A 26,562-nucleotide genomic window follows, 5' to 3' on the forward strand; every position below is an offset into this window, starting at 1 on the left:
GGAAGTTATTCCATTGATGCAGTGGCATAGCAGTACACGTCAATGGTAAAGAGGAGCAAGAATTGAAGAGATATCCTTGAAAAAGTTTCCTCTGAACGATAATGCAGGGGTATTAAGACCGAGGGCCCCATTAGGGTTCCCAACGCACGAGTCTCGGAGGTAGCTTGGGGAGATTCTTAAGCGGGTATGTCAACCTCAGATTGAACATTTCGACAGTCAAAAACGTATCTGAAGCCGTGGATCCTCGAGCAAGAGGTTGGACGTTGAGGTTTGTATCATTTTCTGGGTCAATACGATGAAAAGCATCGACACGTGCACTTTCTGTGTGCTGGACAGCAGCGCAGTGTGAAACAATGAGTTAGCTTAACGTCAAGCATTTATAGAAATTACTTGACATAGCAGCCCGTCATGGCGTCTGCATGTTCAGCAATATACTTTCTAAATATGAAGGGCGACATCCTGATTCAGCGGACATATCGAGATGATGTCGAGTAAGCATCTTTTCTTCTGATCCTTCTATTTTCTCCAGTTTCCATTTGCTCATTTTAAAAGCACCAGACTCTTGAGCAAAGTCTGCCAAGCTGGGACGTCTCAGCCCTGTCATCTTGCTTGTGCTAGCTACGTGGGTTTTTCCTCAGCTTTGGCAAGTATGCAAACGCCCCAACCCACAAAATCCTGAGATGCAGTGCAGAATTTCCAGCAAGAGAGCCTTTTGCTGCGAGTTAGTCAACTGTGGGATGGCAGATGTGGCTTACAACAAACAGCTTCTTTTATTTCTCATGTTGCCTCCACCAGGCGAAACCTAGCAGCAACCTTCAGGACGCACATCCTCAACTCGAGAGAGGCTGACAACATCTCGAACCTCACCCCTGTCCGAGTGCTGGGGTCCTGCAGCTTCATGTACATGCGACACGGCGACGTCTACATCCTGGGCGTCACCAAGAGCAATGCAAACGTCATGATGGCTTTTCAATTCATGACGAACGTACGTGCAATCCCTCTCGGAAATTTCCCTAGGACTGATCACGCTCTTTTGGGGCACCTTTTCTGCGCCTCCTTTGTCAGAGCTCCCTGACATGCAGGCAACCCTTGTTCTGATGATCCTTTGCATGTCATTTGCAGGTTGTGACGCTGTGCAAGGCTTACTTTGGCGGGGAGTGCAGCGAGCAGAGCATAAAGAACAATTTTGTGCTGATATATGAGCTCCTGGATGAAATCATGGATTTTGGCTACCCTCAGGTGAGGCCGTACATTGCTTCTGAGCTCCTCTGTCACCCAAAATCGCTGTGTCCAAGGTAGCGGATCTAGTGGTTGAATGCAGCCGCTAAAGTCTGGTTTTCCTGCAGATTGTGGACCCTTCGATACTGAAGCAGTACATCTTCCAGAAGGGGTTCATCACAGAAGCTGCAAAGGCAAAGCGGGACGTGGAAGCGCAGAATGCCACCTTGCAGGTGCACATCTCAAGTCTCCAGCTTATACAGGGCAGTCTGTAGTGTTGTCAGGCTAGATGGTGTTGATAATTGAGACCCAGGGCACAAGGACTGCAGCTCTTCGTGGTGGCCTCTCCTTTGAAACTGATGCATTCCTTTCTTCACTTGTGGTGGGTGAATTTAAGCGCTTCCATTTTCAAAGAAGATTCATGTGGTGGGCACAGGTGACGGGTGCGGTGGGGTGGCGGACGGACAACATAAAGTACAAGAAGAATGAGGTGTTCCTGGACATAGTGGAGCAGGTCAACGTGCTGATGTCCAGCAAGGGCACAGTGCTGCGCTGCGATGTCAACGGCAAGATCATCATGAAGGTCTTCCTGTCTGGCATGCCCGACGTCAAGCTGGGCCTCAACGAGAAGCTGGAGGTACGCCCCAGCACGGCCCTGCTCATGCCTGTGTGGACTTCCTCTTGCAAGGCCGCTGCTTGCTGCATTGCGCAATGTCTCTCCTGGCCTGCATAATTCTCATTCGCATTTCTGTTTTCCATGTCTTCAATGTTGCTGTCTTGACCGTACTGTGAGAGCCTCCTTGCATGGAGGATACAGTGTGGCTATTCTGTGGGGCTAGGAAGGTGTGATGATGCGTCCATCCCAGTATGTAGGAAGGGTCAACTGTCAGTAATTTGGTATTATGGCCACTGCAGGACGTGACATTCCACCAGTGCGTGAACCTGGGCAAGTTCAACACCGAGAAGGTGGTCAGCTTTGTGCCGCCGGACGGCGAATTCGAGCTCATGAAGTACCGCTGCCAAGAGGGCATCTCCCTGCCATTCCTGGTGCGCCATCATCAGCACTGCTTGTGTTTCTGGAACGACTGAAAGTTTACCTGAGCCTCAGGAATAGATCATCAGGTGAGAGGCGGCGATTGAAAGAATGTGGAGGGTGTTGCTTATGCTGATTGTTGGACTGACTTGGCTGTGCAGGTAACGCCGCTGATCAGCGAGCTGGGCCGGACGCGAATGCAGGTGAACATCAAGGTCAAGGCGGGCTTTGGCAGCAAGGACTTTGCACTCAACGTGGTGATCACCATCCCCGTCCCCGATACAACTGCCAAGGCAGACATTCAGACCAGCATAGGTGACACCCTCCTCTTCTTTGCACGACAACCGTTTTGCCTCTCCACTTTTGTCAGCTTCATGGCTCATGTCATGGGGCTGTTTCCTATGTCTACCTGCGTCTGATCTAGCCCCACCATGTTTTGATGCTATTCATTAATTTTTCAGTGACGACGTGGCTTTGACGTAGCTACCACCCAACCCTATTTTGACAAAAATTCCGCTGATGCAGGCAAGGCAAAGTACGACTCGAAGAAGCATGCGCTGGTGTGGAAGATCAAGCGCTTCAACGGCGCAACAGAGCACTCCTTGATCGCGAGCGTGGAGCTGATTGCCACCACCAGGGACAAGAAGGCTTGGAGCCGGCCGCCCATCTCCATGAACTTCCAGGTGACACCCTCTTTGTTATGTGAACACTTCTGCACATAATGCTACAGTCTATACCTGATAGAGCCAGATGGTGTGCTAGGATGTACCGCATGACAGGCTTCTGAGCGGATCATGTGCTTTTTTTCTAAAAGAGGTAAGCAGATCTCACAGGGGAGACAGTGAAAGATGTGGGTTCTGGCTGTGCAGGTGCCCATGTACAGCGCATCTGGGCTGCGCGTGCAATACCTGAAAGTGTGGGAGAAGAGCTCCTACAAGGTGGAAAAGTGGGTCAGGAAAGTCTGTAAGTCAGGCGATTACAGCATCAGGACCTAATGGCATTACTCTGCACAAAATACTTGAACAAGGACAATAAAGCTTTCTCAATGTGTCGAAAACCTCTTGAGATGACCAATCGTACCCAGGAAGTTGACTGCTGGGTTGCACCATCACGGTCCGTTCCATAGTGTCCAAAATAATGTAGGAATGACAACTGCGCAGGTTGAGCTCTGCCCTGATCATGAAGAGTGTCAGCGGTCTTGTCCTGACCTTTCAAAGGAGTAGCTACTCGAGTGGATGTGCCTTTGGATTTGAAGCCTCAGATCTTGAGAGTAGAAAATCATGCAAAATGGTTGTAGAGCTGTTGCTCACTGTCCATAGAGAAACCGTTACACGAATTTTTGGAGCTCTCACAGCTTGAAGTCACTGTGGGAATACCCATGCTGTGCTCATCGTCACTCAACACAACATCAACAGGCCATTCATGCAGTGAATTCTCTCAAAGCCAGATTTCACGTCAAAGTATCGCCGGGTTTCCAACTCATATGAATTCCACCACGAAGAACTTTGAACTTGAATATGCAAGTTACATTATGCAGTCATCCTGGTCTTACAGCCAAAATTCTCTCCCATACTGCCGCAATATTCTGTTTGTTGAGTTTGGTGCAAATCAGTTCCACGATCGTTCATTGTTCACATGCTGTTGGTCTGACTGGTGCAAATCTGGAATTCTACGAGCAGGCAGCGAGCTCCTTCTTTGCTCAAACACTAGTAAGCACGCTCACAGCTGCCTTCCTCACTGCTACGACATCATTGAAGGTGCTGGCAGCATACGCGGGCCCCTGAACACCAATCCAGTGTATCAGACACGGATTAATAATCATCGGAGATGATGATACCCACTATCACACTGCATCAAGTGGCCAGCCCTACAAATACAGGCAGTCAGCTCACTGTCTGTCACTCGAATGGGGAGCAATGCCCATGCTCTACATGTAAGCCTCAATAGGGAAAATGATTACCTGTCGGATCCTCCAAAGCTGCCTCGCTTGTCTCCCCCAAAGTTGGTGCTGCCTCCGCCAGAGCTGTTAACTATGAGATTGATGTTCCGGAACTCGCGTGGCTTCGCAGCCTCAAAGGTCTCGGGGTCAGGCGGCGGTCCGGGCAGCCGGGTATGCCTGAAGCGGCACCTTGGCCCGTACACACAGAATCCCAGCTTGTACATGTTGCACTCCTGCCCAGCACACACCAGCCTCAGCTTCATCCCTGATGCTGGTTCTCGATATGAAATCAGCAATCATGGCAAGGGAAAGCAATGCATAATCCTTGCACTTACCTTTACTTCTTCCAGGTTGTGCTTGAAAGGGCACTCTGGATCTTTGCACTCCCCAAATTTGAGGAGCGTGCGGCAAACAGGCATGCGCTGGGGGTCCAACTGGTGCAGGAAGCCGCACTCCTCTCCTTTCATGCACAGGCCTTTCAGCCAGTATGTGCATACAGTCTGCAGGGACAAAGACACCATCAGCGACCAAAGTAATTGTTGAGTCTCCTTGTAAAACACGCAAGATAAACATCAGGCACATTCGCCGAGAGGCAAAAGACAACAGCTGCTTACCTGACGGTAGTTTTTCCTGAAGTTGCCCAAGCTCTGCCCAATGTTGGCATTTGCGGGTATAAAAGGTACTTGATGGCCCTACAGCACCACACAACTTGTTCAATGCAACGATCAAGTGCAGCCAAGAAACAAAGGATCTACCTTTTGCCCAAGGCAGCTCTGCTCCCAATGCCAACGCGTGAAGATGCTCCCTACCTGTCCATTCGCCTGCCCAGCAGTAGGAGGCGCTGTTTGAGGCAGTGATCCCTCAAAATCGAAGTCGAGATCATCATCCATCGTCGTGTCTTAGGGAAAAGTGTGGAGGTTGTGCTTGTCGATCAGTCTCAGAGAATACCGAGGTTTATTTCGTTATTTTGGGGCTAAGAATAATAAACTATGGCAAATCTGCTTTGATTGTGTCGAAGGGGAAGCGCAGCTCTCAATTTCCCTAAACAGCAAGGTACCCGCTGTAAGTGATCGTCCTCGATAAAGCTTGTCTAGTCGATTGGGCTTGGACTCTGGAATTTAAATTGACCAGCAATGTATATAACTCGTGCAACTATCTCAGAAGTTTTGATGATCTTCTTTGACAACAACGAGGACATGGAACACCGTGTATTACGTGAAGCTGACTAACTCTCAGGACCTCTCAATTGGCGTCTGATCATTTCGATGAAACCAAGGTAAAAAGTTCGTTGATTACTTAATCTGATGCAAACCTTGAGACTTTGGATCACCAATAGCAAAAGCTACTGCTGTTAAGCACGGAGACAGGACCTGCATTACCTTGCACTGCTGACTCACTTTGCAGTCTTGGAACTTTGAAAATCATTAACCCCATACAATCATAGAACAAAGCTATTTGAGCTATTAACATGCAGCAGTAGGGAGAGGACCAAAAGCAGACATGTCCAGGAAAGAAAATGCTCTTGATCTGGCCAAGTTCATCGACAAGGGCGTCCGTGTAAAGCTGTCTGGAGGCCGTGAAGGTGCGAAAATGCTGTTTGCAGGAAGCAAATCGAATTTCTCATCCATGCTGCTTCTTGATCTCACTGTGAGCTGCCTTCTCCGCTGTGGAGCCATATGATTACTTCTCGAGGGGTGACTACTGACGTGTCTCGATTCTATTTGGCAGTGGAAGGGACCCTGAAGGGATATGATCAGCTACTTAACCTGGTCCTGGATGAGACAGTGGAGTATCTTAGAGGTGCGCCTGTCCAATACCTTCAGTGTCTAGGCAAAGGTCGTATCTGCTCTGCACATACTTGCTAGAGATCTCTAACAATATTGTGATTGCCTCCTTTTCTGTGTTGGCGCAGACAAGGAAGACATGCTAAGGACAACAAATGAGACGCGGCACTTGGGACTTGTGGTAAGGCTCGCGACATGGGTTCCTTATATACCCAGCTGTTTGCCAACCGATCTGGCATCGTAGGGCCCGGCATTTGTCATGCGGAGAGGCTTGATGCACCGTTGGATGTGACAGGTGTGCAGAGGGACCGCTGTCATGATGGTGTCTCCTACAGCTGGCACAGAGGAGCTCGCTCAGAATCCCTTCATGCAGACAGACGGAGCATGATCACCAGCCAAGACATGCATGCGGCAAACATATTGTGAACGATTGTGTTCAATGGCTGTGCTGCAAATCAGCAGGATATGATGCTGCTGTGCACACATCATGAGGCATGTATGCCTGGAATGGGTGTTTCATGTGGAACGTTCTGTGGGATGCACTGATGCAAATGAGCTGATGCAAGTGACAATTACGGCAAGCGGTTTAAAACAGAGAGAATGCACACATGAATGGTTTGTTCGACAGATTATCTTGCCTGACAATTCCAGAACTACTTCATGTTGAGCATCTCAGCTTTAAAAATTTTAGCCCGTGCATGTCAGACATTTCCCTGAATTTAACATGTGTCCTGACTCATTCTAAGAGTACGTTCTGTATACAGCACGCTGCCTCTCACAAGGCGTGCACATGTGTGGCCAAGAGCATGATTATCTAAAGCTGCAGAATTCTGAGTCGAATGCACGTCCTGCTACAAATCTATACAGTAGTGCCAATTAGTTCTCGCCTGCCATGCTGCTCGTCACAACCTGAAGTCAGAGCCACTCCCATACTTCCAGGCATCCAGCAGCCTATTCAGCTTGAAGCGTCGTCTCCCACTGGACTTCTGAGCTAGTCTCCTCACCACAGGCTTCCCCGCCTTGTGCAGCAGAGTGTAGGCTCCCAGGGCTGTGAAGTGTTTCAGCCAGTCTAGCATGGGCGGAATGCCCACATGCCGGAAGATGGCAGGCACAAACAGGGGATCTGACAGCATTTGGCTGACAAGAGTGAGCCCCAGCGGGCCGTACTGCACCACATCCTGCAAATCCGCACGCACATCAAGCCATCCGTCGAGACGTCTACACTGTGCAACTCTGTGATGCCATGCTTGTGTGGGAATGGTCATTGTGAACTTGAAAGTACGACCTCAGCCACAGATCACCAGCACTGCAGCGGCCGGAAGGGGGGGGGGAGAGGGAGGTCAGCGGGCCACCTGCAGGAAGGGCTTGAGCACGGGGTCGCCGAACCGCTGCATGGCCGCGAAGTTCTTGGCCAGCAGGGAGTTGATGAAGCCGGGGTCTGGCCGCTCGCCGGGCCGCACGCTCATCGCGCGCTGCAGCATCCACGCCCCGCTCAGCCCCGGGTTGTAGGCATTCACCTGCGCAAGACACTCTTTATCCAGGGCGTCCGCCTCCAGAGCCTCTGTGATGGCCGCACGCAGCCGCCCGAGGTGCCGCGTGAGTGCGCCAAAACCGCCGAAGCTGAGCGGTGACTGGATGCCTGATGCGTCGCCAACCTGCAGCACCCTGTCCCACTGGGGCCGCAGCGGGCTCTGCGCACCCACACAACGTCCGTCAGCCTGCATAACATCATTTAAAAGACCAACTGGCAGAATGCAGGACCTCGTGCAGAATAGGGCTGCAATCCAAGGATTCGATGATGGCTGCCTGAGAAAGGTACAGGTGGTCACCTGGCGGTAGGTGGGGAAGAATCCAAACAAGATCCTGAGCACCTCCAGGGACTCCAGCTCCACGCCCTGGTACTGCGGCATCAGCTCCCAGTACTCCTCTAATAGGGCCTCCAGGCTCGGCCTGAGGAAATGCATCTCTTATTAGACTGGCATCACTAGGAAGGACAGGTGTTCGTGTGCATTGAGTTTTGCAGGCCTTGCAGAGGTTTGTGTGCAAGGATAGATGAGACGCTGCACCTGCCGGGGTCTGCGTCGATGTAGGTGAACAGGTAGGTGGTCCTGTCTGTGGGACCGCTGCCAGAAGGGAAAGCCTCCCAGAAGTACTGCACATTCGGCACCGCCGCATCCGGGCCCTTTGTGGGCATGTTCGTATATATCACATCGCCTGCGCCAGCATTGCAAGAACTCCGGTCCACGGCGCTTGACCACATGCGATAAACTTCCACAGGCTTTTGATCGTGTACAGTTCCTCTGCATAGGCATGAGGATGCTGCCATGGATCCCTCGCGAAATCCCCGTAGACATCTGCCTGCGCTGCGCTGGCGGCAAGATACTGGTAGTTTCTTTATGAGATGGGAAAACTGCGCACCGGTGCTGTTGTGCTGGAAGCCGCGCGAGCAGGTGCCCACAACCAGGCAGACGCCGTCCGGCCGCTGGCCCCAGCGCGCCTGCCGCACGATGGGCGAGAAGTTGCCCATGCAGTCAATCAGCAGCCGGCCGGTGATGCCGCCATCTGCCTCGTCCGTATTCTGAGCACCGCTGGTGTCCTGGGCCTGGGCACTGTCTGCAGAAGCAGCCAAGGGGACGTCCAATGAGATACCATTGGGGTGCACTGCCACGCCTTGCGCACCGGTGAACTCCAGGACCGTGCCGCCGGCGGCCTCAAACCGCTGCTTTACCTGCAACAAGAGTTGCATCAAGTCAGCAGCTTGGTGGTTTGCAATAGGCGTGAGGGATGGTGTATACACCACCTGATGGACAATTCCCCACAGGCTGCAATCTCACCTTTGCAATGAGCTTGTCTGGTCGCACGCCCAGGTTCAGCACGTCACGTGTCCAGACATCTTCCCCTCCGTGGAAGCCTGCTCTCACCTGCACAAGGACAGCCAACCCGTCCACAATGAGGCTTGTTGAAGCTGTCTCGCCGGTGAACCATATACGGTACATGAGAAAAGTGTGAGAAGTGTGTGCTCTTTCACACTGCGGCAGCGAGCGTTCTCTGAGAACTGGGCTGGGGCCTTACAGGGTTGAATTCCATGCCGATGCACTCCTCTGCCTCCTCTCTCGATATGAGCCCCTCCTCAACCTGAGTCGGCATCACTTGAGTGAGGGCACACATCTTACAATGTAATTATTATCCCGGCTTACTCCCTTCTAGAGGTAGGTGACTCCCAATCGCTCCACTGCTGTCCTGCACAAACATTGCAGCAACAGGAATGGGCAAGTCCAAGGATAAAGCCGCACCAGCTCCATCAACTCTTTGCGGCTGATGTTCCACTCTTGCTCCCTGCCCACCAGAGGACCCCGCTCCACAACAGCCACACTGCAGGAACAGGCAAACAATACTTCACATCGGTTCAAACTTTTCAACTCAATATCTTCAGAAGATCTTTACCCACAAAGACCTAAGATAAGGCAGATGGGGATCAATGTGCCAGATCATCTCATACATATAACCGCACCTGAGCCCACTCAGCTGCAGAGCGCATGCCAGGAAGATCCCCAGTGTGCCACCGCACATGACCACATCAAAGCGGGGCGGCGCCTGCAGCGGCTCTTTCACTTGCCGCACAAAGGCCGGCGCAGGTCCTGCCATCTGTGCACACACGACTCAGGGGTCCAGGTAATACCGCCTTGCCATCATGCAGGTCTGCCTGGACACAGTCGTTGTGAGCTTCTGTCCGCCGTTGTACTTGATTGAGATGTGAGATCCGTGTGGCGGTTCCAAAGATTGGACACAAGGCACACCTCTGCAGATCTGAGCTGCTTCCATGCCTCGTCCGCCTTCTGCAGCGCCATGAATGATGTGCTGCCACCAGCTCCCCCAGCTGATCAAAGCCATTTTATCAGTAAACACACAATCCAAGCGATGAATGGCTTTTCAAAGACTGTTGATTGCATGCATGGGACAGCCTTTACCTTTTGATCTGGACTGATTCCTGTTCTCCATCTCCTCAAAGATCTTCTGTGTCTTGGTCTTCTCTTTCTGTAGTGCGCTAACATGTTGCCTTTCTTGGGTGATAGAGCAGCGAACCTGCAGAACAGTTGCAAAGCCATGAACAAGATCCTTGCAGCCACGTGATTGAAAGAGAGGGACAGCTCAGATCACAATAATCTTACCTTCATTGCCAGATTTCTCTTGTACGCTGGAAAGTGTGGAGCTGGAAGCACTGATAGGCTCGAAGGACCCCAGCATCTTGGGGCTTGACAAACCATCATACTGTATCAGATCGTGTGTACTTTGGGGAGATGAATGCTACGTGAACAGCATCGATACCACTGTCATCGCTGCAGACGTGCCCAATATATCCATCGAGGAAGCATCAAGCCTAGTACTTCACACCCTCTCTGGATCAGGCCTCGTCAAGTCTGATGCTTTTCAATGTAGATGTATTCTAATAATTCTCTCCCGTATCGTATCACTGATTAGAATTCTTCGCTGGTCAGGTTAGTTAGTAGCTAGCTCGTTTGGCCTCTTGTGTGAAAATCCACAAAAAAACATAAACAATGGATCAGGCTTCCCCAATATACTTATAAATAATAACTAATTAGGAAGCTTTGCAAGAGATCTGGCATCACTTTGGATGCGGGTAGAATTAATCATCATGGCAGGTGGTCATCTGGCCATATGGCCAGCTGGCGCTTCTTCTTCATCTCTTTAGAAAGGCATAGGAAAAGCTAGACTCAATTTTGGCGGAATTCTATCGGTTGAGGCCTCCTTTTCTGTTCCTTCTCAACGCACAAGAGGACAGGCAGTAGCGCTCTGCCAATCTCCTTCCTTTGCTAGACAATACGTCTGAAAGCTGAGCATCGTAAGTGCGCTTTCAGTGAGCCCTGTTGCTTTTATTTTGCATTTTTCCTGGCGAGTTCCGTTTAAGAGGCCACTTTCCTACGTTCAAACGCTTATCATGTCCTGATGAAGCCATGTCTATCTTCTGCAAAAGTTGACCAGGCTTGTGACTGAGCAGGAATAAAGCGAATAGTACCACCATCAACTCAGCATGGGCGAAAACGAGGATGCCAAGGCGCTGTATGTGGGAAATTTACACCCATACGTAAACGAGGCAGTGCTTCAGGTGCTTCCATGGCCCACTCCTCATTCGATTGCATTCTGTAGGTAGAGTTTTTCCTTTGCTTGCACTAGCCTGTCTGTGTGTTGACTCTTAATCGCCAGTCACATGAGTTGGGCAGAGGATCACACTTCAAGCTAGTGACAGCCACTGTCTTACCCACAACGCAGGACATCTTTTCCACGCTGGGCACTGTGTCAGAAGTCAGGATTGTGAAGGACAGAGCCACTGGTAACAGTGCTGGCTCTGCCTTTGTCAAATTTGAGGACCACCAGGCCGCTGCAATAGCGCTCAAGACAATCAACGGCCGCATTTTATACAACAAGGTGAGGGGCCTGTGCATCTGCTGCTGTTGTGCCATGAGAACCATCCCCAGTGCGACCTGGATTCATGAAATTTTCCTGGCAGTGACTATCCGAAAGAGTATGATGCCGTTGCTTTCTACGCATGATATTGCCATTTCATATCAACTTTTCATGCGAGGTTGACCAATTCCATTGGCTTCGCTCTCCCTTCTTGCTGCTGCAGCATTTCACTGATCATTTCGTCCATTGCGGTCACTTCCACTGTACACTGACTTCCTAACTGTGGTCTATTCATCAATGTTGTTCAAGATGAACGATATTCCAAATTCAGTTTCCTTTCTTTTGCATCTTTTCCCATAGGAAGTGCGCATCCAGTGGGCCTTCCAGAAAGAGAAGACAGAGAACACAGCCTCCCATTCCCACATCTTTGTGGGCAACCTGAGCGGTGATGTGGCAGACCCTGTCTTGCTGCAAGCCTTTCAGCACCTTGGCGAGTGCTCTGATGCCCGTGTGATGTGGGATCATAGCACTGGCCGCTCCAAGGGTTTTGGATTTGTTTCCTTCAGGTATGGCTGCTCAGCCTCTTCTGAATTCTTTGCCTGCAGTTATATTGCTATATGCTCTCCTCAGATTTGAATTGGGATGCTCACGTCTCAAGTGCCCTTTACGCACCCTTCTTCTATCCATTGAAGACCTTGTATCGGGGGCCTTTTCCTTGGACACTACGTTCCTTAATAAATTTTGCGGCTCAGCAACCCATGGCCCGGCTTCCTTTGTATTGTTAAAGACGCCGTCTTAAGCAGCATGCCTCTATCGATAACGGAAAGCTGAGACTGGGTTGACCTTGCACTGAGGGTGTTATTGGGAGGACATTGCAGGACCAAAGAAGCTGCAGAGAAGGCGCTGGCTGAGATGGACGGGGCTCAAGTGGGGCAGTGGAAGATCCGGTGCGGCTGGGCACACCACAAGACCGAGGCAGTGACCGGCCTGGATATTGACACAGTGGACAGGGCAGATCCTGCCAACACAAATGTGTACGTGGGCAACCTGCCCACAGAGGTGCATGCATGCTCCCTCCTGCTCCAAGTTATACTGCCATACCATGCTAAGTACACATTGGCATCTGTTCCAGGTAGTGATGTTTCGTGCTTATTTTCCCAAATGGCTGCCTTTCATGATCAGTGTTGGGACAGCTTCGCACTTCATTCGGCAATGACATAGTCTACTTGGCGCTGAACTGGGAGTGTCTGCTCAGGTGATGGAGGAGGACTTGAGGGCTGCGTTTGGGGCGTATGGCGAGATCACCGGCTTGAAGCCCTGCCACAAGGGCGGCTATGGGTTTGTCACGTACCGCGACCACTCCGCCGCCGTGCAGGCCATCGTCGGCATGAATGGCAAGGAGCTCAAGGGCAAGGTGAGCCTTGATGTGTTCAATGTTCCTGCTCCATAGGAGTTGTCTCAGCCAGGAGTTGAGTTATATTGGTTCTTAGATGAACCAGTAACGGACTGTCATGTCTGGAGACACATGCGCAGCAACATTGAAGCAGTGGTGCTGCTGCAGATGGTCAAGTGCTCGTGGGGGAGGCACCAGTCCAAAACAGGCTCGGGAGGGGCCGTGGGGACAAGCGTGCCCCTGCTGTCGGGCCTGGCAGGCGGGCAGCTGCTGGGCGGCTTCACAGGAGCTGGCCTTGGGCTGCAGCAGGGGCAGGGAATGTACAACGGGCAGCTCGGTCAGCCGGGCGCCTACCCGACCCTGCCTGGGCAGATGGCTTACCAGGTCTGCACGTCCAGCTCTGCTGTTCTTCTTGTAACACACCAAAAGTGTGTCTGTGGCGGGCAAACCTGGTCCATTGTCGATGAGCTTGAGCTGTGTTACTGTATATGCAAAATGCTGTGGGCGCAATGAGCAAAGTCTGAGAGTAGGAAGTGCTCATAGGCAATAAGCGTGGTTCTGTACATTCCTAAAACAATCCCATGTCTGACTCGCAATGCGGTGCCTGCGGCTGCAGCAGGGGCAGATGGATTACATGGCGACGTCTGCGCAGCTGCAGGCGGCGCAGTATGGGCAGTATGCGGCGGCGCAGCAGTACCAGCAGCAGCCCGGCCTGCTGTACGGCGGCCAGCAGCTGCCGGCTGCGCAGTATCCCCAGTACCCGGCCCAGCAGCAGCAGGCGGTGCGCACGGCTCCCCCACATGCCTACTGGATGGCAATCAATACATTGCTCCTTTGCCTGGGGATCATTGTGTTGTTGTTGCATGACGTGATCTTGTGAGGCAGCCCGTCCTCCTACCTTCTGGCGCTCGGTCAGCCTTGATGTCAGCATGCCTCTTCCTCTAGACAAGGCAGTGCATGGGATCTATGCTCATGCAGTGCATGTGCTTGAGCCAAGCTTCAGCTTGGTCTGCAAAGGAAGCAGATGCACGGGGTGTTGCGGCAGGTTCATTTGGTCTGTTGAGCAATTGCTGAGCTGCTCCGTGACCGTTGTCTGGGTGGGATTTGCAGCAGCTGAGCCCTGGGGGAGTGGGCAACCAAGGGGTCTACCCTACTCAGTTGGGCGGGCTGGCGTACGGCGGACGGGCATATGGGGCAGCTGCCGGGCAACAGGCGCAGATGAGCACAGCCCCCTTCACCTCGCAGCAGCCCCTCAGCAACTCCTACTACGCCCAGTATTAGCCTGTGACGAGGAGCAGGAAGGAGCCTTGTGCAAGCGTCGATCCTGTTGTTTTCAGCGAGAGTTTCTTCAATAGAAATAGATCTGTCTAGCCTTCAGCATCGGTGCAGTTGTTCTTGTTGACTTCAGGCGTTCTTCGTTGTTGATTCTTTCATGGAGTTGTTCAGCGCAACTTGGGTGGAGAACATAGGTCTGGTTGCATTATATCCGAGGGCATAACCCCTGGGTTAAGTGGCAGTTTTCCCTTGATTGCAATTGACTGCTGTAGGCTGAATCTGATTGAAGTGTTCGTACGCATGCACGAGAGCGAGCTAGATGCTGCCATAACGACATGAACGTGTCAGTTGCAAAAATAGTTTACAAATACTTCTGTTGGTGCTGCAGCTGTTGATTGATCTCAATATCAGCTGATTAGCCAACAAATGCGATTTTGTGTTCGTATGTGCCAAAAGCGAGTCACACAGTGCAATCCTACACACTTGAATGACCAAGACATCCATTTCTATGTTGGTAGATACAATCGAAAATCGAGGACGCGTGACGGGCTTTGTCATAAACCTCTGTGAAAGCTTTCACTTAAGTACTTCTTTGAAATGTATACATGACTGTTTTCTTCCCTCCAAAAAATGCTCTTGAGAAACAAACCAATAAGAAAACACAGCAATAATGAGTACATTTCCCTCGACCATTGCGTGACGCACGACCAGGAAACCTTCCGTGTCCATAAGTACTAACGTCATTCTTGCCAACAGGCTCCTAACCACACGTGTACCTCAGACTTGTCAAGACAATACCAACCCTTGAACATCGATAGTCAGCCGATGTGGGATGACGCTTCATTGATCATTGCAGTGAACTCAGCGGCCTCAAGGGGCTCCATCTGCGGCGGGGGAGCAACCTGCTGAAAGCCTGCCGGCCAATTGTTATGCGCTTGTGCCGCCTCGCTCATGACAGCATTAAGGGGCGGTGCAGTCTGCTCAGCCCCTGCAGCTGACTGCCCAACCTGTGCCATCGGCTGCTCTGGCTGCGGCGCAGACTGTGCGGGGCTCTGCATGGCAAAATGCAGCCCCGGCGCCTGAGCGAGCGTCTCTTTGAGCTCAGGCTGCGTCGCCTGCTGCTGCGGCGGAAATACAGCAGGCTGCCATGCGGGCTGCTGGGGAGCAAGCGCCGGTGGCTGAGGCGGCTGCTGCTGCTGCCACGCCATCTGCTGGGCGGCCACGCTTGCAGGCGTCGGGTAGGTCGGGTGACTGCCGCCGAAGCCCGGCGGCCAGCCGGGGGCATTCTGCATCCCGGGGAAAGGCGCAGAGAAGTGCGGGTATGGGGCGGACATGCCGCCCGGGTATGCGGGGTGCGCGGCCGGCTGGGCCGGCGGCGGCGGCGGCAGTGACGCCTGCGGGGCGGCTGGGTAGGAGTGCATCGCAGGGGTGGGGTGCGGCTGCTGCGCGGGCGGTGTCTGGCTGGCCTGGTAAGCGGCCATGGGCAGCAGGCGTGCGAGCGTCTGCATCAGCGGCAGCATCCCCTGGGCCCCGTTCTGGTGGTCGTTTGCCGCTGCGACAGCACACGCACACCGTCAGCACTACTAATCGGCGTCCAAGTGTCCCTCTGTATCTAACATTCCTGCCAGGGACAAGCTGCATATGCAGATAAGCTGCATGTAAGAGATGTCAAAGTCCTACCCCTGCTTTGACTTAGCTGATCCAAGCAAGACGCAATCATACATGTATACGACACGAAAGAGAAAATGCCAAGTGTCAGGACCAGAAAAGCGCACCGTGTGCGAGCAGCTCGTAGGGGTTGAAGGGAAGGGACCCCGGGGGTGTGCTGGCGCTAGCGGCCATGGCAGCGTTGTGCGCCATCACGCGCTGCAGCTCTGCCAGCATTGCTATGGGGATCATCTGCTGCGCCGCTGCAACCGGCTGTGCCGCAGGCGGCAGCGAAGGCGCGCCTGCATCAATCAATTTGTCTCAATACCCAGAGGCTGCGTAGATCATCGACATCCTGACACTGCATGGATTTGTCTTGGAGCCAAGGATGTAGCAACAGACAAGAGGACAGGACAAGGGGTAAAATGAGCACCTGTGGTGATGACAGGAGCTGGGGTGGGAGCGACGGGGGAGACAACAGGCGGTGGGACAACGGGAGGCCACACAGGGACTGGCACGCTGGGCACGCTCATGCGCGATACCTGCCACACCACAGCAGCCCGATCATCTCCGTGTACAAACATTCAATCCAATTCATTCAAATCTGCTTCTGCAAATATCGAGCCCTGACACGCAAACTGAGGAGCAAGAGCAGTAGCAGCATGAAATTTGTATCAGGACCAGGGCCCACCTCATGGATGGCAGGCTGAGCGTCCAGCTCATGCTCAATAATTGGCAGGGGCTCTTCAGCCTCCTCCTCTGCGGCCTCCGACCTCCTGCGCCCGCCCCTCTTGGTGGGCAGCCCCCACCGCTGCTTCGTCCGCCTCGTTTCTGCGCGCATGAACAGACCCGCTCAGCACTGTTGCACTTTCACCGCCTTGCTCGAGCATGTGTGCACGTCATCATCCTTGTCGGCATGTCAGCACACTGAATGCAAAGGCATGCTGCATTGCGTAGCATGGAGTCATGGAGAGTACAGTCATTGTGGCTACCAAGCAGACGCTGCCCATTCGCATCAAGGCGTGATTGGACACCCATAGCATGGAGGAGATGACCATGGGTCCGGGAGCGCACCCTGCTCCGAGTCGGGCTCAGGCTCAGGCTCCTCCTCTTCCCCAAAGCTGTCCTCGGCGTCAGCGAGCAGCTCGGAGATGTTGCGCGTGGCCGCCCGCGGCCGGCGCGTCCGCCGCACTCCATCCCCGGCAGGCGCCTCCGCGCCCGCATCACCATCTGCTCCCTCTGCATCTGCACAGCAGATACTTCTTGTCAGCCATTGCAGCCCATCTTCTGAAAGAAGCCAGATCTGTCCCCACTTGCGCGCAGTTTGACTGTAACCAAGACGCAGGAGAGGCTCACCAGGCATCATTTCATCCTCGTCTTCCGACATGAGGAACTTGACCTTCTTGGTCTTCCACTTGTCACTTTTCCGGGTGTACTTGCGCTTCGGCTTCATCACCCCTGCACAGGACAACAGCACTCCCTCAAACCAATCTGCTCGAAGTCGTCCAATCTACTCAAGCACCAGATCCACCATTCAAAAATGTCTTCCTATCTTGAGAGTTGCAAGGGCAGCAAAGTCTCAATTATCACGTGCCAGGTCCGCGCACCCTCGCTGGTGTCGGCGGTCTTGCGCTTGTACTGCCGCTTGGGCTGCTGCGGCGGCGGCGTCGGAGCCGGCGTGGCCACATCGGCTTCCTCGTCGCTGTCAAAGTCAGCGCCGATGCGCAGCCGCTCGCCCATGGAAATGGGGCCCAGCTTGACCACCTCGGGCTCATGCTTCTGCAAAACGCACACCCACCTCTTAAGACAGGCCCATCAGCACTTGTTACCCTCAGAGTCAGCCCTATAGAAATATGACTTGAGAGATGCAGGGTGAGTTAAGAGGATGTGAGAGAGCTGAGAAGGTAAGGCAGGCCGATATCGAAGGTAAGGCAGGCCGATCTGCGACACTTAAATGTCGCACCTGGTGGGCCTTGTGCTCCAGGGCTTGCGCAATGGCTTCCTCGGCGCCTGGGATGCACCGCTTGGCGTCCTCCAGGAACGCCTCCAGCTCCTCCAGTGTGAACCTGCAGGGGCAGCACAGTGGCAAAGATCAGCCGACTTCCACAGGTGCAGCATTAAAGACTCTTGCATGCTTCACATGTGTGGGAGCAGCTCATAACATATCTCTCAAGTTTGAAAAACAGTGCATCCCCACCTTCCAAACATACCATGAGGCAGTTGTGTATGCTCTACACACTGCCACCCAACGCTCCAGATTGCAGTAGAGCCACAGAAATCATTGCAGTTTTTTAAGACGCAGGGGGATACGACCAAGGTGCGTGCCTGTACAGGAGGACCATGTCGTCCACGGGGCAGCCGAGGGCGGAGGCGTGCTCGGCGCAGGTGGCGCGGCCGGGGCACTTGGGCGACACGACCGCCCACAGGTGCAGGTCCCCCTTGCACACCTCGCAGTCCACGTCCTCTGTGTTTGTGTGCACGCCATCTGCATCCAGTGCACCTGTGCGCAGGCACCTCCCCTTCAGCTGACATTTCACGATGTCTCCCACAATTGACATGCATGCAAGGAGGCCGGCAAAGGGCCCACCACGGCAGGTGTGTTGCTCGACCCAATTAAACAGTTCCAGGGCTTCCAGCAGGGAGGCGTATGCGAAACAAGCATGCAGAGGATACAAGCGCGCACCGGCTTTGCCGCACATCCGGCGGCGCTCAATGGTGTCAACGGCGTCGGCAAGGCCGGCCGTCAGGCGCTGCCGGTTCTGCTCCAGGCGCAGGCTGAGCTCCGCCGCTGCCAGCTGGATGGCTCTGGGCGGCGTGTCTGCCCGATTGATGGGATCCAGGAAGGACAGGTCCGTGCTCTCCCCTGCACATCACCACATTTTACAATCAGACCTGCGGCCAATCCAATCCTAAACCTTGCATCCGCACTGCATTGCCAAATCCCCTGCGCTATCCAATGACAGGACATGTGTGTACTTGGCTTCAACTGTCCTCATCCCTGCCTTGCGTATCATGCACGTCATCTCCTACTGAAGAGGCCCTACTGAAGAGGTCATCTGAGGCCTTAATTTGCGCATCGAAAAAGATTCAATTGCTGTAAGAAGGGCAGCAGGTGACGCATGTTGACAGAAAAGCTACACACCAGGCACATAGTCGCGGCCAGATGTGGTGGCATCCTGTTGCGAGCATGCCCTGTCGTCCTCACTGGGCTCGGCGGCATCCTCCATCTTGACGTCGGCGTCCTCTGTCTTGGCGGCTGCCGGCTCGACTGAAGGCACGCGGAGCTCCACCTTGACAGCGACAGCGTCCTCGTCGGGAATGAGCACCACTGACACTTTCTCTGCCTCTGCCGCCTGCACAAAAAAAGAACAAATTCATTCCTGCCAAGGTGTGCAAAAGTATTTTGCTGCGCCAAAAAGATACCTCCCAGCTACCTGCCATTAAACACCTGAGCCAACGACTAGACAACCCTTGGAGCCTGACTTTCAATTCAGATCACAGGTGGGTCCCACCTTGCAGATCAGACTACACACAGCACATGTCACTGCCAGGATCATGTTGTTCTGTGCCACCACTAATTTGGGCTTCCCAGGAGTGTGCTTTAGTGTTACGGGAAGTGCGCGCGCCTGGGCCTCCCGCATGAGCCGAGCGCTGACGTCGGGCGCGGCGGCAACGAGCGCGATGAGGAGGGCGTCGTGGGACAGCGTGGCCGAGCGGCCCTCGCGCCGGTACTTGTCCGCCACGTAGGTGCCCCAGGGCAGCCAGTCCGGCGGCCCAAAGTTCACCGCCTCCGCGCAATTGAAGCCTGGAGCACCACAAACCCCATTTTGAGAAAATCTGAAGATCCTGATCCTTCCCCAAAAGGATAAGCAGCTATTCAGCAATCACGACACACCCTGTAGAACACCCCATCCTCAGGATAGCCTCGAGCAGCACGGGAAAAGACGAGCATTGAGGTATTCTAGCATGGCCTCACCTGTGTTGAAGCCGGCATGGTAGGCGTTGGGAAAGGTGATCACAAAGCTGCCCTCCTTGTGCACGAGCCGGTGCACAGGCACGCCGCGCGCCTGAACAAACCAGCAACACTCACAAAAGGTCCCACAGGCACCCAGGTAAAAGCAACAGGGCACATTATAACATTGAACGCATGCTGTGCTTCATCCCTAGACATGGTGAGCATGCATCCGCACCCTGAGCTGGGTGGGAGACACCAGTGTGACCAGCTGGTAGAGGAGGTCAGGCGAGTGCTCAAACAGGTGAGGCAGCGCATCGCGCATGGCAATCTCAAGCGCCTCGGACGCATGCGCAGGCACCCCATACCACACCTGCAACCACACAACCTTGCTGAATGATACATTTCCTGTAGAGGAGAATAGATAAATATTGTCTGTGAACCGATCAAGGCAACTAAGTGACACGTGGTCGAAAGGTCACCTTGGGGGCGCCCATGTGCAGGTAGTTGACTGAGTAGAGCGCATGGTCCTCCACGTGCCAGCAGAAGGCGGACAGGCAGGAGCCCACGTAGAGCCAGGGCACCATGACACCCGTGATCAGCTCCTCGCCCACCAGGTAGCGCAGCACTGAGCCCTGCGCACAGCACAGCACACAGCATGTCAGTCCTGGCTCTCGACAAAATTCAATTCTGTCTATTATAAATCCAGGGTGACGTAGATATGCAGGTCACGCGATTACATTACATAACTATAACGTTACACTCTCCCCCACTTAGTTGTCAAGGACAACGATAGCTTCGCAGAGGCAAAACCTCAGTGAGACCTAAGAGATTAATATTCAATGTCACATCCAAAATCAGAACTCTGGTCTGCAGAAGTCATTTGTGCAGAGGGGGCACGCACCTTGCAGCGGGGCATGTTGTTGATATTCCATTTGTGCTCGCTGTACACGGTCTCCTCGGGGGTGAACTTGCGCTTCTCGCCGTCCTTCTTGGCGCCTTCCGTGGCCGCCAGGTGCGCCTCCAGCAGCCGCTGCCGGAACGGCGGCAGAGGGAAGCCTGACCCGTGGTGCCCTGAGTCTAAGTCCTGCCCATACAGGCTCTCCACCACCTGCCATCATACAACAGCCCAAGTCATCGCCTGCCTCCCAGATCCGCTTACCACAATACCCCACTGCACGGTCCAAATTTTGCCAAAAACTCAGCTCAGACACATCACAAGGCCCCAATCAATGTGTTCCTCTGGTCATCAGTAACCAGATGCCCTCTAGATGGTGCACCCTGTTACAGCATGCATAGCAGGGATTCGGGAAAGGCAGGTCTGGCTCGGGCTAAGGGGCACTCAGACACTTGAGCTGTGAGAGATGAAGACATGGGATCAATCAATGGCAAGCCCTCCTGCTAGAGCCACAGCAAGGAAAAGCATGGTCATTGTGACTTGACAAGGCAAATTGGGATCAGGCTGCTAAGGCGCACCTCGTCAGGGGACTCCACGATGCGCCAGAACTCGGCTTCAATCTCCTCGACCGTGGGCTCTGGGCCAGAGTAGCTGCACAGCTTGCGCCTCTTCGTCGGGATCGGCTCAGAAAACGCCTGCACATGCAAACGCACCCCATGTCAATCAGTGCTCCTCTAATGAGACAATGGCAAGAAGCACAGAGACCCACATGCCATTCTACAATTCTCTGAGGGCTGCATATATTATGTTGCCCAGCCAAACCGCTGAATGCCCCTTTACTCCATGGTTCCAGCAAGTGACAAAGCCCACCTTTGGCGGGGGGTTGCTGAAATGCAGTGCCTTGACCCAGTCGGCGTAGGCAGCAAAGGACCGCAGCGTGTAGGGGCGCTCCAGAGTCACGAAGCCGAAGTCAGCATGCTCATGCGCAGGGTCCTCATCCTCGCCTGCCCTGTCATACCTGCACAACAGCCCCCGGTCTTCAACTCTCTTCTCCCTGCCTCTACATTGCCCTACAGTGCTGAGAACTGCAGCAGAGACATGGTAAGAGGTGCTCCAGTATTGGTCTTCCTGTAAATAATTGACAAGCGTTCTCTGCAGCGCGCATCAATTCCTGCAGGCAGAATTGCGTACCTAGATGGAGCACGCTTGGTGGCCTTGCCGGTGTTGGCCACGCGCATGCACAGGTGGGAGGTGAGCTGCTTGCGGATGCTGAAGCGGAAGCTCTCGGCGCTCTGTCCATTAGTGCCCTTCTCCAGAGCAAACGGCGGCTCCCAGCCCTCAGGCGGCACAATGCAGGCAATCCCGGCCCTGCAAATCACCAATTGTCTTCTCAGCTCCCAGCATTAATTTTCCTCAGCAAGTCGAACTCGATAGTCCGCTTCCTTCTTCAAAGAGACCCAAGGAGACCGGCCGGACCAAGGAAGAGAGGAGTCTAGAAAAAGAGGTAGACGTGCAGAAACGCAGCAGCAAAGAGCGGGTGCGCACTTCTCGCCCTCAGGCCGGATCTTGTTGATGTAGGCCACGGGGTCCGTGAACTCCTCGGCCGTCGGGTAGAAGGTGGGCGCGGACGGGACGGAGGTCTGCGGCCGTGCTGCGTCGGGCTTCCAGCGCACCGACTTGGGCCGCTCCATGATGGGCGCGTCGCGGCACGCCCCACAGCCGGTCTGGTTAAAGCGGCACTTAGTGCAGCCGTGCAGCGTGTCCATGTCCATCTCCTGCAGCAGGTGCATCCACATCAGCCAGTATTTCAGATAACAACACAAAGACACTACTAAGGGGGCCACAAGACGAGGCAGAGAATGGTCCAAGGCATTAAGGAAATTGACGCCAGACCTGGTCCTTGTAGTAGCTGGCAGTGGGGGACATGGCCGGAAGGTTGGCGTCCCTGACCATCTCGCCATCGTCGTCCGAGGGGGTGTCCTGGGTGCGGCCGCGGCGGGCGCCGGCTCCCCAGCGGCCCCGGCCGCGGCCGCGGCCGCGCGGGCGCAGGTTGCGGCTGCCCGGCGGGCGGCCGCGGCGCTTGCCGCTCGGGAAGAATGTCGCCTTCTCGGCGCCTTCGCCTGCCGCGTTCGGCGGCGTGACACCCTCTGCCGGATCCTGCTGCTCCCCCTCTGCGGCTGCTCCATCGCCGCTGTCGCCATCACCTTCTGATCCCGCCTCTCCCGCAGCTCCGGGCTGCTTCCGCCTGGTGTACTTGCGCTTCAAGCGGGGGCCCGCAATCTTGGTGCGTGCCTCCAGCGCGCTCTGCACACCGGACAATAGGTCTCAGTCATGCTTCGCATGCTTCCTGAGAGAGAATGCGTGATGAATACAGCCAGCGTGTCAGAGTCAATTCAAAGAAATTTTCTCTTTGCTCACCTTGCGCACATACTGCGTCCTCCCTGGCAGCAGCGCCGCTTCCGCTGCCAAAGATCCCTTTGGAGGCCACTCCTTGTCTTCCTCGTCAGCCTCCTCGCCAGCACCATCACCGCCATGAGGCACCTCTACAGCAGGCGTGCTTGCATCCGCCTGTGGCAGCTCCTCTGCAGCTGCCGCGCCTCCCATTCCTTGTGCTGGCTCATCAGCAGCAGCCTCTGGCGCTGGTGCGGCTGGTTGCCCATCACCGGCTTCTGTGCTGCCATCCCCACAGACGCCCGCCATGTCTGCATTTTCAGAAAGGGGCACTGCATCTGCCGCAGGCGTAGGTGCTGCATCCTGGCTCTCCTTCTCCAGCGGTGCATGCGAGCCCTCAAGCCCATTCACTGGCTCCGCTGCTGGCTGCTGCAGCGGCACTGCGGCAGGTTCTGCAGGAGGATCCACAGGGTGCTCTGTGCACCCATTTTCTGTGGGGTGCTCTGCAATGCTGGCCTGCTGGGGTGCTGCAGCTGCTGCTTCGCGAGGCAGTGGTCCCGCCTCCCCATCGGAAGAGCCCTCCCACAGCTGCTGGGTGCAGGCCTCGGCTGCAGAGCTGCTGGGAGATGTCTTGCTGACACAAGGGGGAGCCAGGGGCGTGGTTGGGGAAACCGCCTTTCTCTTCTTGCCCTGCTTCTTGCCCCCCTGTCCTGCCTCTGCCTGGAGATCATTGCGCAGTTCCTGGGTAGCAGGCGGATACAAAATTGACAATTCGCCTTTGACCACATGCACATGATCAGATCTGAAACTTGCCACTGCCCTTTCGACCTTCACAGGAGGACCGGAGCTCACCCTGATGGACTTGGACTCCTGCACAATGTAGTCAGAAACCTTGCGGGTTGCAGCAAGGGCGCTGGCACGCCGCTGTCTCCCACCATTGGCACAAGCAAGTCCTGCAGCAGTGCACAGAAAAGCATGAGGTCAGGCTTCCTGTAAATATCTTGGAAGGTGAAACCTTGAAGACAGATGCCCTAGACGGCCTCGGTGTAGCACTGCATGGCCTCGTGATCAAAGACATGCTTTCATGACCAGATTGTCCAACAAGGAGACCACACCTTCGCCGTCTTCTGGACCTGGGATATTATCTACAGCTTGGCCAGTTTCCTGCTCCTGTGCACCCTTTGACGCTTCCTGTTCGACTTTCTCGCCTTTAGGGGCTTCTGTTTCGATCATTGGCTTCACCAGGACTTCATGTGCCCCATTTTCCACAGGTGGCGTGCTCTCAGAAACTGCTACGGGCGAGGTCGTCAACCCCTGTTCAGTAATCAGGTTGTCTACCACGTCGACTCCAGACATCCCAGCTGGCTGAACAACGCTATTATTTTCCGGCTGCTCGTGAAGTTGACACTGCAAGCTGGCGGCCTCCATAACACTCTGAAGGCCCAACGTGACTTTCAGCCCCTGAATCAGCAAAAGAGTACACGGGTTCAGCCTCGTCCAGCCTCTTCACCCTGCCACATCCTTACTGAGCTGTCGGGGTGGCGCTAATTGCGCAGCAGCCTCCTGCACCGCTGCCACCTTCAAACTTTTACTTGTCCACGTCAACGAGGAGGGACAACGATAGCTATTTTGCCAAATCTGCAGTGCTCTGCCTCTTCGGCATCTCTGCACGACAGCCACGACCAATGCAACCAGGACACTGTAACTTCCAGAAACCAAGCAACGGCACCCAAATGCAACCAAAAGGTATGGGAGGGTTCTGAGTACTTTTGCATACGTTTTTCGGCCTGCTTGCCAAAGGTACTGCTCCTGTCAGTGCAGTGTCTTTGCTGGGTATACATGATCCCAAGTTACAAAACGATGGGCGCAATGCTCTTTTAGCTTGCCAAGGGGCGGACACAGGCACACAATCCGCCAAACTTGAGGGGCGTAAAGGTTCACCTTCGAAGTTTCAAGGACATCAAATTTTGACTCAGGTCCTGCGATCCTGTGCGTCCCAACATGTCTCCAATCTCATACATGTCTATTAGAAGTCGTTTCAATGCACGATCCTCCTCCTTCGCAATGATCAATCTCAAAGTTCACTCTTGCGTGGTGATTATATATTTAAACCCCTTTGCCTTGGCTGCCAGCAATCGCTGCGCCTTCTCGCAAAACAAGAGATACTCAGGAGCAATTTGTATTAAAATTGTTTTGGATGCTGCAATGATGCCGTGCGGACACTGGGACAGCACGCAGCGTTGTCCTGGTTTCCCCTTGAAAATCTCATACATTTGGTCAGTTCTCCTGCAGCGATTCGCCTTCGCATTGCTCAGGAATGAGACAAGGATATTGTCGCACGGGCTGGCGACCGCGCTAACCGCGGAGTATCACCTCTTTTCTTTCTGAGGGTAATCTCGACCCATCCTTAGAAGGTTATTGCGCTTTGTGCTGCACGGCGTTCAAGGCTGTTATGGTGATGTTGACCGCTTAGTAGTCATTTGGGCAGAAGCTGCCGCACCTGCAAGGGGGGATCAGTGGTGGCGCTTGCTGACAGTGGACTGGCGTGAGGTAGTCCTATGTTCAGACGTGCTTGAGAGACTCTAGAGCACAGTGTATTTACAGTAGTCGCAAGCTTGTCGCTGTGGGAACCTCCAGTAGCTGCTGTATTTGCCGCTTCCACGTAGTCAGCGTTCTACTGGCTGTGGAAGCAACGTGTATATCACTTTATTTGGAGAATGCCACTGGCATGGCTCCAGCACTGCTCATTCACAGAGGCATATGGCAGCCTCTGATAATCATACCAAGGTGCAAATGTATGCCTCAGTGTTGGCACGTTCTGCCCGTTAGACAGAAGACAGAGCGCCACTTGCGGGGACAAGTGTCAGACACTTCTGTGCATACAGTCACTTGTGCAACAGCATAAAAAACTTGAAGTGCGCGCTTTCTCTGTTCTGATGCAGTCTGACGCACTTTGGTCCTTTTGTAGGCAGAATTATATAACATGTGTGTGCTGTGTGTGCCCACTGATGTGCTGTAGGCCCACTGACAGGGCAATTAAGTGTGGACCTGCAGTTTCTATGGGAATTAAATTCAGGCTCTGGAAGGTCTGAGGGATCCAGATGGGCCCAGCCCCGCGTAAGGCTGCAGCGCAACTCCTTAACAACAAGCACGTTCATAAATTTTATCAGGGAGAAGGTATGCTCGACTGCGTAGCAAAGATATGAATCCTAGCAGAACCTGCAGAATGCTGTAAGATGTGAAACCAAATCCCAAAGCACGAGCTCGAGTGGCTTACCTGCTTTAGCATAAGCCAGCTGAAGCCAGACCCCAGCAGGAATGATTCAGCTGCTCAGCGACCCTGGGAAGTTTACTGAACCATGGGGTGGCCCAGCTCTACATGATGCTCACAGCATCAAGCAGTGGAGCAGATCCAGGTTGGTGATGCAGCCTTGACGTCGGAGCTCAGGAGCTTAGGACAAGGCAGCGTTCGTATTGTCTACTGCAGTGCGCTGAAGACTATCACCGGTGTCTTGAAGGTGATTCTTAGCCTCAAGTTGTGCAAGGCAGCCTTAGTGAGGCCCAGGAACTAGACCTGAGATGCCATAGTGGGTGCTGTGCTGGCGCTG

At 54.0% G+C, this 26,562-nt stretch overlaps 6 protein-coding genes across 6 annotated transcripts; 3 read left to right on the forward strand and 3 right to left on the reverse strand.

Annotated features, from left to right (window-relative positions):
• Window positions 1-408: 408 nt before the first annotated feature.
• Window positions 409-3,566, forward strand: COCSUDRAFT_54253 (clathrin adaptor complexes medium subunit family protein; the record flags this gene model as incomplete). The annotated part of the gene is made up of 9 exons (XM_005645336.1): window positions 409-491; window positions 796-985; window positions 1,123-1,239; window positions 1,347-1,451; window positions 1,655-1,855; window positions 2,134-2,265; window positions 2,413-2,566; window positions 2,777-2,934; window positions 3,121-3,566. The coding sequence occupies 9 exons, from the start codon at window positions 409-411 to the stop codon at window positions 3,244-3,246; spliced, it is 1,266 nt and encodes a 421-aa protein (XP_005645393.1). The 3' UTR covers window positions 3,247-3,566.
• Window positions 3,567-4,363: 797 nt separating this feature from the next.
• Window positions 4,364-4,693, reverse strand: COCSUDRAFT_9790 (hypothetical protein; the record flags this gene model as incomplete). Its single annotated transcript, XM_005645337.1, has 2 exons — window positions 4,364-4,423; window positions 4,526-4,693. Coding segments are annotated over 2 exons (228 nt in total), but the record flags the coding sequence as incomplete, so codon positions are not given.
• A 787-nt stretch (window positions 4,694-5,480) lies between these two features.
• COCSUDRAFT_54254 (U6 snRNA-associated Sm-like protein LSm7) lies at window positions 5,481-6,633 on the forward strand. The gene is made up of 4 exons (XM_005645338.1): window positions 5,481-5,772; window positions 5,919-5,990; window positions 6,103-6,155; window positions 6,270-6,633. The coding sequence occupies exons 1-4, from the start codon at window positions 5,691-5,693 to the stop codon at window positions 6,360-6,362; spliced, it is 300 nt and encodes a 99-aa protein (XP_005645395.1). The 5' UTR covers window positions 5,481-5,690; the 3' UTR covers window positions 6,363-6,633.
• A 4,400-nt stretch (window positions 6,634-11,033) lies between these two features.
• On the forward strand, window positions 11,034-12,983 carry COCSUDRAFT_4708 (hypothetical protein; the record flags this gene model as incomplete). The annotated part of the gene is made up of 6 exons (XM_005645339.1): window positions 11,034-11,099; window positions 11,264-11,419; window positions 11,759-11,964; window positions 12,277-12,457; window positions 12,654-12,812; window positions 12,960-12,983. Coding segments are annotated over 6 exons (792 nt in total), but the record flags the coding sequence as incomplete, so codon positions are not given.
• A 1,643-nt stretch (window positions 12,984-14,626) lies between these two features.
• Window positions 14,627-15,371, reverse strand: COCSUDRAFT_33915 (hypothetical protein). The gene has a single exon (XM_005645340.1). The coding sequence runs from the start codon at window positions 15,356-15,358 to the stop codon at window positions 14,885-14,887; it is 474 nt and encodes a 157-aa protein (XP_005645397.1). The 5' UTR covers window positions 15,359-15,371; the 3' UTR covers window positions 14,627-14,884.
• Window positions 15,372-18,004: 2,633 nt separating this feature from the next.
• On the reverse strand, window positions 18,005-22,254 carry COCSUDRAFT_30487 (JmjC-domain-containing protein; the record flags this gene model as incomplete). Its single annotated transcript, XM_005645341.1, has 10 exons — window positions 18,005-18,316; window positions 19,289-19,518; window positions 19,690-19,780; window positions 19,904-20,038; window positions 20,148-20,300; window positions 20,570-20,776; window positions 21,142-21,222; window positions 21,434-21,621; window positions 21,768-21,931; window positions 22,109-22,254. 10 exons carry the CDS (start codon window positions 22,252-22,254, stop codon window positions 18,005-18,007), a joined length of 1,707 nt encoding a protein of 568 aa, XP_005645398.1.
• Between the last annotated feature and the right edge of the window lie 4,308 nt (window positions 22,255-26,562).

Source organism: Coccomyxa subellipsoidea (assembly GCF_000258705.1).
Source record: "Coccomyxa subellipsoidea C-169, whole genome shotgun sequence".
NCBI classification, from domain to species: domain Eukaryota; kingdom Viridiplantae; phylum Chlorophyta; class Trebouxiophyceae; family Coccomyxaceae; genus Coccomyxa; species Coccomyxa subellipsoidea.